This window comes from Pituophis catenifer, unplaced genomic scaffold (assembly GCF_029215685.1).
Source record: "Pituophis catenifer annectens isolate HBS135680 unplaced genomic scaffold, rPitCat1.0.hap2 SCAF_3, whole genome shotgun sequence".
NCBI lineage: Eukaryota > Metazoa > Chordata > Lepidosauria > Squamata > Colubridae > Pituophis > Pituophis catenifer.
Genome location: NW_027256883.1, coordinates 23015673 through 23028043, shown reverse-complemented (window position 1 = coordinate 23028043; position 12371 = coordinate 23015673). Strand labels below are relative to the sequence as shown.

At 37.3% G+C, this 12371-nt stretch overlaps 1 protein-coding gene across 1 annotated transcript in view; it reads left to right on the top strand.

Annotated features, from left to right (window-relative positions):
* EMC2 (ER membrane protein complex subunit 2) overlaps positions 1 to 5389 on the top strand; it is a 43185-nt gene extending 37796 nt beyond the window's left edge. The window contains exon 11 of the mRNA XM_070940375.1: positions 5006 to 5389. Coding sequence (XP_070796476.1) covers positions 5006 to 5092 — 87 coding nt within the window. The 3' untranslated portion in view covers positions 5093 to 5389. The remainder of the gene's footprint in view (positions 1 to 5005) is intronic.
* Positions 5390 to 12371: the final 6982 nt, after the last annotated feature.

Genomic DNA, 12371 nt, shown 5'->3' with positions numbered 1-12371 from the left:
AGATAACGCTTCTAACATGTTGAGCACAATTGAGAAGATGAAGGCAGATGAAGAAGGTATCAAACAGATATTAGACTTAGAGGAAGACAGCTCTGCAAGTATTAGAGAAAGTTTAGAAACTGAAGAGAATGCTGACATTTTTTTAGACAACTTTGTTGAAGAAGCATTGAAGCTTGCTACTATTCATCATATGCGATGTGCTGTTCATACACTGCAACTTGCCATAAGAGATGGATTAAAAGATCGCCATGCAGCTACATTAATTGGCAAATTACGGCAAGTAACTGTTGCAGCCAGGGCCCCAAAAACAGATGCAATTTTGAAAAGACGTGCAGGAAAAGGAGCCATTTTGGATCAAACAACTCGCTGGGGAAGCACTTATTTAATGGTGAAGCGTTTGCTTGAACTTAAAGACTTCATAGAAGAAATGGACAATGAAAATCTTGCATTAACTGCAAGCCAGTGGACACAAACAAAAGAGCTGGAGAACCTTCTTTCTCACCCCTTCACTGTCACCAAGAGGTTGCAATGTGATGATCTAACCCCGGGTAAATTCCTCTTGGAATGGAAGAGCCTGTTATATCGCCTGAACAAAAATGGAGGGTTAATAGCTGAGGGCATTGCATCTTCAATGATGAAAAGAGAGAGTCTTTTGCTGGAAAATGAAATCTTGTTAGCGGCTATTTATGTCGACCCAATGAGCCGACTTTTATTGAACAGTAAACAGATTGCTACTGGGAAAAAGGCCCTCTATGATGTAGCAGTTCGCATGAAGGGATTACGACCTGAAATACCTCCACAGGAGGATGGAGTTCTTTTAAGCAATAGTGGTAACTCAGAATCATCTTCTTCAAACGAAGAATTAGACTTTGATTCCTTCTTAGACAAAATGGAAGTTGCTAAAGGAAAGCAACGTCGCATAAGCGTTACAGAACCAGTAAATGTCCAAATAAAAAAATTCCAACAGGAGTTTTATAAAGCACTAAAAGAAGTTGAAAAGTATGATCGCTCATCAAAACTTACTGTTGAAGAAGCCATCCTTGTTTATCCAGAGATCGTTAGTGATGTGGCCAGAATAGTTACTGCAATGCCACCCACCCAAGTCAGTGTCGAAAGATTATTTTCAGCCCTAAAAATAATAAAGTCTGACTTAAGAGCCTCTATGAAAGAGGATCTGGCAGAGGCAATTCTCTTCCTTAGAACTCTACATTGAATTGATTTGCATTTGCTAAGCCTATAACTACATTTCAAGATTAATATAAACCATTTCTAGGTTTTACAGATTTTGTTTTTGGTTCATATAGATAAGCTTTGTTTTTGTTCTAAAACAACCAAATAATGTGGTTTGTATTTTTGAACTGGTAAAGTTCCTGTTCCTGATGTTTATGCCTGCTGCTACTATCCAGCAACTTGATTAATTAAATTAATAAAAAAAAATTAATAAAACTTTGTTGTTTTCATTGTGTTTGTCTTTTGCTTAAACTGTTCAATACAGTAGACTGTTGGCTTCCCAGCCAGTAGTCCTGTGGTAATGACATGTATGTTGCCTTTCTTTCCTTCAAGGAATGTATAAAATACATTCGCATATTAATACAGAGGAGTCGGAGTCGGGGAGTCGGAGTCGGAGTCGGAAGTACAAAAAACTGAGGAGTCGGAGTCGGAGTCGGAACATTTATCTCCCGACTCCACAGCTCTGTTTATAACCTATTAATTCTGAATTCTCTTCAATCAAAGTTGTTAAAATTTCCATTGCTAATAAAAATAGGGTCGGAGACAGAGGACAACCCTGTCTTGTCCCTGCTTCCAAATTTATATCTTGTGTAAATATACCATTTACCTTCACTCTTGCCGTACCCCTCTGGTACAATTTGGAAATAATATGAATAAATTTATTACCAAATTTTTCCATGCAGCTGCCAGGATTCAAAAATTGACTTGATGGCACAAAAAAATTGTAAAAGACGAGTCTTGTCATCACATTAGAGCAAAAGTTTTATATAATTAAGTGACATTAACGTGGTCATAGCACCACTAAAACAGGATGAGATGTTGAAATACCTAAATCTACAGTGGATTTTTTTAAAATTTTGCTTTCTGTAAACTACTCTGTGACTTGATTAACCATACATTTAAATTATAAGTACTTTTTTTTATCCTTCACTTTATTAATTTATTTAATACATGCATAAAAATTTATGTTTAAAATTTTTCATTGCCTTTTTCGGGTGAGCTGGATCCAATTACCATATTTTTCCATAGAAATATCATTTTGAACAGTGCATGTTGAATAATCCAATCATTTCATAGGATTCCTTAACTGCATTAATCGAGACCTACCTGTACATTATAAGGTATAGGTTGTCTTCAGCTTACAACCAGAATAGGGACTGGAAAATTCACTAGTAAGTAGTACAGTCATTAGGCAAGACATCATGGGACCATATCCAGTTTTACTATCCTTTTTCAATTGGTCGTTAAGTGAGACATATGTTTGCAACCTGCGACCTCCTTCCAGCTTCCTTATTGACTTTACTTTTTTTTTTTTTTTAATTTGATTTATATGCCGCCCTTCTCCGGAGACTCAGGGCGGCTTACAATGCGCTAAGCAATAGCCTTCATTCTTTTGTATATTTATACAAAGTCAGCTTATTGCCCCCACAACTGGATCCTCAATTTACCTACCTTAGAAAGGATGGAAGGCTGAGTCAACCGTGAGCCTTGGCGAGATTCGAACCTGCAGTAATTGCAGGCAGCTGGTCTTAATAACCAGCTTAATAACAGGGTGCCTTAGACCACTGTACTACCAGGGCTCTTGTTGGAAGCTTGCTGGGAAGATCAGAAATGATGTTCTTATTACCATTGGATACTGCAGTTGACAGAATTTCAGGCTGGTGGCTAAGCACTGGGCTCATGATATGACCATGGGGACACTGCAGTAGTCACAAGTGTGAGGGCCACTTTTAAGTTGCTTCTTTCCAGCACCATCATAACTTCAAACAGTCACTAGACCAGGGGTGTCAAACTCAAGGCCTGGGGGCGGATCCGGCCCGCGGGGCATCCCTGGAAACAGTGAAGGACTGGCCCACAGTGTCTCTGCCAGCAAAAATGGAGCGGCCCTCCCAAGCTCCATTTTCGCTGGCAAAGGCTTGCAGGAGGCTGTTGCAGCCGAAAACTGAGGCCACCATAGACACCCCCGACATGAGCTGGCCACACCCACCATGGCCACGCCTACTCCTCCCCCTCCCCCGAGGTCAAACACAACCCTGATGCGGCCCTCAATGAAATCGAGTTTGACACCCCTGCCCTAGACGAATGGTTGAACTGAACCACTACCTTTGGTAAGGCAGTATAATCTATTTTACAGTACCAATTGCTGTAAGATGAGCAGGGTGTATCCTTTTACCCTCAAATCTTGGCTGTTGGCCTCTTAAAAATAATTTATTAGCTATTGCATAGTAGAATGTTGGATTCTATAACCCTTGATCAGATCTTACAGGATTACTCTTACACTCATGAAGAGTTGATAATGATGGGCTGTTTTGCCAATGTTTCCTGTAATTTAATGAGACGTGGGAGCATTCTCAGATGTGTCTTTCTAGCCATATGGTATAGATTTAAAGCACACACAAACATCTCACCTAAAGAGCATGCCAAATTACAGAATTTATATAATTTAGAGGCATGTCTTCACCAGCCGTTTATACTAGTGGTATAGCTGTATGAGAGAAAATGTATAGCTACAGTGGTGTAATAAAACATAATGTAATAAACTAAAGTATAGCTGGGTAACTTATATTGAAGACTTCTCTGTGTCTGTGTTGCACCAGAATAAAATATAGCATATTATTGTTTCAATCATGCCAATGCCATTCAATTGAGCTTTTTAATACCTTATATTTCTTTTAATATATTTAAAGATAGAATAAATCAAAGATTTCTGAATGCATTTTGGCAATCAGCTTTATTTTCCCTTAAACTGAAATGCACAGGATCCAGTCAATTTCTGAAGAGAGTAGAGTATTGCAATATAACCTTTTGGTTTCCTCTTATTTTCTTTGAAATCTTAGGCTATAGAATCAAGATTCCTCAAGTTTAAAAAATATTCAGAAGGTCAAAAGTGGGTTAATAGTTTAATTTTGTTTCAAATGTAATATTACCCTTTGTCAATGGTTCATGAGATGTTTAATAAATTAATTATGAGAAAACAAATATTCCAATCAGACAGTCTGTTATTCAGGGCAACATTAATTAAATAAATATATATGTATATATATATATATAGACATTCTTATTTATTAACATTTGAGAATATATTACAGTTACATAGACAAAATAAAATTCATCCATTCTCAGAAAATTGGGAGTGTAAAGTATGAATGGTATGATCACAGTCAATTTCTTGCCTGTTTTTTACTGCCCCACTCCTCACCTCTGGTAATTATTTTAAAATGTTTAAACATTTTTAAATGTAGGTAAAGGTAAAGGTTCCCTCACACATATGTGCTAGTCGTTTCTGACTGTAGGGGGCGGTGCTCATCTCCGTTTCAAAGGCAAAGAGACAGCACTGTGCAAATATGCCTCTGTGGTCATGTGGCCTCTGACTAAACGCCAAAGGCACACAGACCGCTGTTATCTTCCCACCAAAGGTGGTCCCTATTTTTCTACTTGAATTTTTTATGTGCTTTCAAACTGCTAGGTTGGCAGAAACTGGGACAAGTAATGGGAGCTCACCCTGTTACGTGACACTAGGGATTCGAACCGCTGAACTGCCAACCTTTCAATCGATAAGCTCAGTATCTTAGCCACTGAGCCACCCCATCCCTTTTTAAATGTAGAGCTTAAAATATATTCCTTTATAATCAAATTTTGCTGAAATATATTTCAAATGAATTTTAAATAAATAAGTAAGCTTTTTATAATTGTTGAAACTTATTGAAACTTTGGCTATTGTACTTTATTTGCACGTGTTTTTTAAAAATATACTTTTTGATTTTGTTTTGCATAGTATGCTGGCCGTAGTAAGAAAGAGACCAAGTATTCACTGAAAGCTGTAGAAGACATGTTGGAGGCTCTCCAGATCACTCAGTCGTAAAGCTTAAGAAGGATGACCGGTGGTGATAGATCTTTTTCTCCAGCTCCATAACTGAAATTCTGTCCTCACAGACTTAAAAGTTAATTTTAAATGCCTCATTATGTTAACCATGGTTTCATGTCAGTAAAAGCTGCTACCTTGAATGATATGTTTTATAAAAAAATATAAGATTTCTATTTATTGCTTCTATGATGAAAACTCACTGCAGTTAATAAAAAGAGTAAATTCTATTGAACATCGGTCTCTTCAGACCTGGTAGAGCAAATGTTTAAGCCATAACTTGATGTAAAAAATAAATTAAGTGATAATGCAGGATTATTTATTGCACTTGTGGATGTCTACAAGACTTGTGCAAAATAGAAGTCTCCTATGGAACATGAACTATGGATCAGACTTAAAAGTTCACTACAATGATCAAGTAATATTCAGCTGAATATTTTGTATTGCACAATACTATTAATATGACTGTAGCACCGATTCATAAAATGGTAGAAAAATAGTGAACATTATGGATTAAGTACCACCTTTAAGCGAAGCCTTATTGATGGAGTTACTTTCATGCTGCTGATTCTGTAGCTGAAATGGCTCCTCCATTTGTTTAGATAAATGAAGACAATTTTAAAAAATATATAAAGATAATATATTAAGCGTGCATGCCACCCAATTCACAACAGTCAAAAGAAATTACAATAAAACTAATTAAAGACAAAAGATGGCAAGAGGCAAGAACAAAATGGAATTCAGTCATGCTGAACTGGCTTTAGTAGGCACTTTGCCTACTTGGGTCCTCTTCAAAATTGACCAGTTCTAGAGATTTTATTATGCTCCTATCTGAAAATATATAGAAAAATATACTCCAGGGGATGGTCAGACATTGAATTTCTTTCATGGCCTTGCTAATGGATCCCCACTTTACAGCAAATTGTGTTTATTATTGATTCTGTTGCTGGCCTTTCTGTGTAGAAAGGCTTTAGGGAGAATAAGTCATGCTTTCTTTTGGAACTTTTCAAATATTGTGAAAAAGCATTTGTTTCCTTTTAGATTTTCTGAATCTGTGCATAACTTAAATATGCTTTCTATGGAGGGAGAAAAAGGGAGTTATATGCAATGTGCTGGTGTGGAAAAGTAATCACTGCCTTAAATTCATAACTATTTAGCTACAATAACTACAACCACCCTTTTCCCATAACTTGCTAGCTGCGTAGGAATTTTTGCCCATTCCTCCACAGCAAACAGCTTTACTTCATTTTTAAAAATGCCTTTGTGCTTTCTCCACATTCTTTGTCCAAATGCCAATTTCCATGCAATAGGAACGTAGTTCAAAAGAATGAACATCTGAGAATGTCTCAAAATTGAGTTATCTCAAAATTGAGTTAATACACATAATAGGTTCCAAAATGGATCTGTTGTAGGACACCGCAAGCAGCTGTTTGAATGGAATAGTCTCATTGCATCTCTTAACTTGACGATTCTGTCACTCAAGTCTTTCCTATGTAAATCCAGTGAATATGAAATGCTATTTTTGATTAAATAAATCTAAGATGTATTGGAAGTGTTTGATATTGAATACCGTCAGGCAAAATGAGAATCCAGGCAAAGTAGGAATCTCTTAAGTCTTTATTCCATTCAGTCAGTGTGCATATCAAATGTATTCATTACAACATAATTGATCAAAAGTAATTATGGGATGCTTGATTGTAAGATTCAATAATTGCTTGTAGCAAGCTAGGTATTTCCAAGGCTGGAACTGGAACTCAGTTCGAAATATAGTTTTTTTTAAAGGATTATTGTTTCATTGGGCCATTCAGTCATAAAAAATATTACATTGAACATATCCCAGGGTCGAGGGGGGGGTAAATTCTTGTCAAGGTGCAAAAACACATTTCCAAGTATGTTAAAGGACAACAGTTTTTTTCATCTGTGTCAGATAAAGTTCATTTGCGAAGTTGGATTCAGACTGAAGAGTCAAAAATTGTGTTTAAATTACAGTATATTTTATTTTTTTTCCACCTTTATTTTAGATGTAAACAATGCTTGGATTAATAATATATATTAGAGTATGTGTTTTAAACTTTTACTGTATCCATATTTGACTGATAAATGATAGGGATTGGTTTTTTTTAAAAAAAAAAGGATTAGAAATCAATTTGATATTTAAATTAACACATTAATTTTAATTAATTACAAGTAGTCCTTGTTTAATGACTGACTCATTTAATGACCATTTCCAGTAATAATAATAATAATAATAATAATAATAATAATAATGATGATGATGATGATGATGATGATGATGATGATGATGAAAAAATAACTTTGAGACAAGTTCTTGCATATACCCTCTGAGGGAGATGGGCAATTGAGAAGTATGAAGTATAAATTTAAAAAAATATGACCCCTTCAAGTCTAAAGCAAAGGAAAACTGAAATCAAGTGATAAGCACAGTTGTGGCTTCACTTAGAGACCACTTCCCTTAGTTGACGGTCTCAATTGTGCTTGCTAAATGAGGATTACCTGTAAACCAAACATTTTTTCTTCAAATGTACTTTTCCAGGATTAATTGATACAGTATAAGTGATGTGCTATTAACAGCAGATTTTTAATAGCAAAAATGCATTAAGGCTGTTAATTTTCTCATAACACCCTTTCTAAATTCCCTATATTGAGCTGAGATTGTTATCAAATCAGAACTTGGCACTTGTAGAGGGTAGGGGGTTAGGAAAACCGCTTCAGAAAACTAATCACCAGTTAAATGAGTGCATTCTGTTTTCCACACCCCATCTCTTTTCCTGTTTAAATCACATAGTTTGGGCATTTTGCTTTTGAAACATGTTTCACTTGGCCCTGACTTCATGATGAGGGCTAGCTAAGGAAGGGAGAGGACTGTAATGATGCATTGGCAAGATTTTAAGCTATGACATAAATCATTAAAAAGGTATTTTCTGGCAGCATAAGGGGCAGGCCAGATTTTCTTGTCTGCAGAGAAAAAGGCTGAGTAGAGGTCTACAGGGTTAATTTTATTCAAGGGATTTGTCCTGCACATAAATCAGTATGCAGCTTGAATGAACATCTATATCAATAAATAAAAATGGCTGTTTCTCAGTCATTGTGGAATGGGCATTGCCATTCAGTATGATCTGCCTTTTACACTCAAATGTTTTTGACAAACCTCTCATTGGTTAAGCATTCATTAGTTTGCTTCAGCCACATAAATAAAATATTTTGTTTGGAAAAATTGTAGAAACGTAAATTACGAAATATACAATTTTAGCCTATTAGTGAGCAAGTTTTAAAAATTATTGTTTGTATATTATTGATTCATCAGGCTTGACTCTTAATGCAAAGGGAACTGAACTGAAGAAAACCAATAAGATTAAAAAAAACAACAACCAGACTTGTTTTCTCCTTCAATAAACTTCTGCCCATTTAAAAAATGTCAAAAAATGTCTCACAAGCTATAATCCAATTCCCTGCATACATCAATATAAAAAGGTCCAACTTCATTAATGTACTTTATAACTAGGCTAATTGTATAAAAGTCTACAAAAGTAATGTATTAAATAAAACTCTTGAAATATTTTCTATCTTCCTAGAAATACTTAGCTGAGGTTTTGGGTTCTGATAAGGATTTAACGAAGGAAGAATTCACTTAAATAGCGTTCCATCATTTGCACAATCTATCTTTTGGGTGGTTGGCAGGGATGGGCTGCTGGGATTTCGCAGGGCTTTGAGAGAACTTCTAGCTAAGATTCTGTGCAGTTCAGAGAACTCCCAAATCCCATTCCTGGTTGGCCCTGCCCGCCCTGCCCCTCCCAGGAGTCCCCACGCGGTCCATTTTGGATGCAGGTAAGTGCAGGGCACGCGTGGAGGCTCAGGGATGGTGAAAAACGGACCTACTGGAAGTTCGGCCTGTTTCCAGCCTCCAGAGGGCCTCCGGAACCTGGGGAGGCAGTTTTCGCTTGAGGAAAGCCTCCAGAGCCCAGGGAGGGCAAAAACGACCCCCTGCCGTGGTGCAGGAGGCTGACTAGGCCATGCCCACCATGGCCACACCCACCCAGCAACTGGGCAGAGAACTCCTTGCTAAAATTTATGAAACCCAACCCTGGTGGTAGGTGAATTCGATTTTGCTTCTGTTGTCTCATATTGCTACAGAGCCTTAGACATTTCATTTTATTTCTCCCTTGGCACAATTGTCTTTGTGACCGCATTCATGTTTGCTGCGTGTTGTATTATAAAGTTACGTGGGCTTCAGACATTTTACAACAGAAGGACCAAAACCCCTAACTACATTTTCTTTCCTACCGAGAATTCCTTTGCTTGCATTTTCCATCCACCCAAGAATATCACTGTGTCCTTTGCCATAAAGTGGTTTATACAGTAAGAGAAGATTTCATAGTAATAAACTTTACAACTCAGAACTTGCAAGTTAGCAATGGCAGTACAATAATACTATTTATGCAAGAGGTGCACTACCTAGTGGAACCAAAATTGCATGTATAATATTTGTGTTAGAAATATGGGCTCTACACTCCTATTAATGAACCCCTAAAGAACAATTGAATGTTTACCAGCTGCATTGCAGTATTGGCACATGTTTGCCTTGTGCTCAACAGAAACATCCTGAATATTTACCACATCTTACTGCCAAGCCAGCTCTCCCCAGTTCTGTAGTCTGTGAGGTCATGGAATTCAGCAGCAAGTCATCCAATTTAACTCCATCTCCTATCAGTCCTGGCCTTTTAATAGTTCCTTCCCGAATAAAATAACACAGAGTGCTGAATGCACTCGTTAACCACAGAACATGGAGTGGGCAATAAATGAATACCCAGGTATTATTGAAGTCCAACTGCCATAATTTATAAGAATATCACTTTTATTAAGAAACTCTTTATTGCAGGGTCCATGTCTGTGTGGTGGTGAATTTTTTGCCACTTACTCAGAAAGGCAAATGTATGCAGATTTGTAATGGATTCAATAGTAACTATTACAGCTAAAGTACTTTACAACTGCATCTGTTTTCCCATTGTGCTGAACTAAAGCATGGTTTGATTGGTTGGTTGGTTGGTTGGCTGGCTGTGATGGTTTTCATCAAGCAAAAATATATCTTGTAAATAAAGTAGTATCTATCCAAGGGACGGTTGCAAAGAATGGCATATCTTGCAGTTGTCTTCAGATAAGTGAGCATCCTCAGTATCTTACAGTGACTGAAATTCTACAGCTTATATTGTTTTAGATTTATCACACTTCCGTGGACTTCTTCCTTGCTATTACTCATGTAAATGAATAGAGCAATTAACCAAGCAAGGAAATCTCAGGGAAATCTCCAAAATATAAATCTACCAGAAAGAAAATTTTAATGCAGGAACACTTGAAAAAGCTTAGGCACTTTAAAAATTGTTATGACTTTGGTTAAACTTTAGCATCTCTCTCTCTCTCTGTCTCTCTATCCTCTCTCCTTTTCCCTTTTCCTCTTTGGAGGGGCTGAAATCTCATCTTGGGGTTAAATTTGGATTCATATATTAAACTTGTTTTCAAGTTTTCAAGTCACAAAGGGGCAGTGTCCAATATACTATGATATATTTATGGTAGGAGCTGCCTGCAGCAGAGATGAAATTAGAAACTTCAAAATTTTCTCTTACGGTGCTTTTTTTTTTTAAAAAAATGTTTTTCCAAGTCCGGAAAGCAAGAGCCATGATTTTTTTTTTTAAAAAAAATTATCATTAAGACCGCTTTTCCATAATTTATGCTAAGAGGTTTTGGCCTGTTTACATATTTTTGAATTTGGCAAAATTAGTAACGTGATAGTCCATTTTTAGTGAACATATCAAGCAATAAATAATGACACATGCTGTTTAGGGAGAGATCTGTTCTTTGGGGGAGGGCTTGGTGGCCCTGAAATGGCCAGGTTCTTCCAGCCCAAATGTTGTAGTGTTCAGCAGTATGTTTTAACTCTGAACTAAAACAGATGCTGATCAGTTCTGTTCTTATTATCAACTTGATGTTGAGATGGTAACCAGACCCTTATTTGCAATGTTAACATTTGGAACAAATTAACAGCAGTTAGGCTGAAATGAGAAACCCCCCACTTTACTAAAGAGGTTCAGTACATGTAATGCTGTAAAATCAGAAAGCCTGAAGTGTGTTAACTAGAAATAAATAAGTTAACTGTCTGTCATGCGTTCCTCACAAGGGATATGTTGTTTCCACTTTCAATGCCCATTTTTAAAAGGATTTTTTAAAGCTCTCTTATGAGAGATCAGCCACTATCATCTGGAGGAGTCTGACTCTTCAGACAATTTCTGTCTCATATTCCCACCATATAGGAAAATGGGGGAAAAGCAACATCATAACCACAGAGTTAGATTTCTGTTAGTTTTAATGTAACCACCAAGAGCAACAACAATATATATCCATAAAACAAGACATTAAAGATTCTGTCTCTTGCTGGGGGCAAACATCTCTTTTTTTTATTTTTCTATCTAGAAATGTTTGCAGTGAAGGAATAAAAACAGTTTTGTAAAGTTAGTTTATTTCCTCAGTTCCGTCACCTCCCTTGGCACTTTATATTTTCTGAGAATATTTCACCCTATTTTGCAGCCTTTAAAAGTTCAAATTAATTTCAGCAATCAGTAAAATTTCTTCCTTCGAAGACAGGAGTGGGCAATCTAAGTCATAGAAACCTATATGGTATGGTGGTTATGTATGACCTGGTCGCTGAAATAAAGACTATTATTGACATAGAGATTAAAAGCCATTAAGACCTGGCTTTTTTCACAGGCATTAGGCTGTGCTGTTGTGTGGCTTAATAGCACCCACACTCAAATAGTTGATGTACAACTCCACTAGACAATGCATATCACCACTGGCACATTGCATTCCACTTCTGTACACTGATTACATTAGAAGACAACAAGCTCTCATCCAGCTATGGTCAAGGATGCTAAATAAAAAGGCCCACCCTATTCACCAGGATAATACAGAGTCTATCACAAGATTCCAGTCGGGTTTCAGGTCTGGGCACAGCACGGAAACGGCATTGGTCGTGTTGGTTGATGATCTCTGGAGGGCTCGGGACAGGGGTTGCTCCTCTGTTCTGGTCCTGTTAGATCTCTCAGCGGCTTTTGATACCATCGACCATGGTATCATGCTGCACCGGCTGGAAGAGTTGGGGGTGGGAGGCACCGTGTTGCGGTGGTTCTCCTCCTTTCTCTCTGACCGGTCGCAGTTTGTGTTGGCAGGGGCGCAGAGGTCGACCTCGAGGCCTCTCATCTGTGGAGTG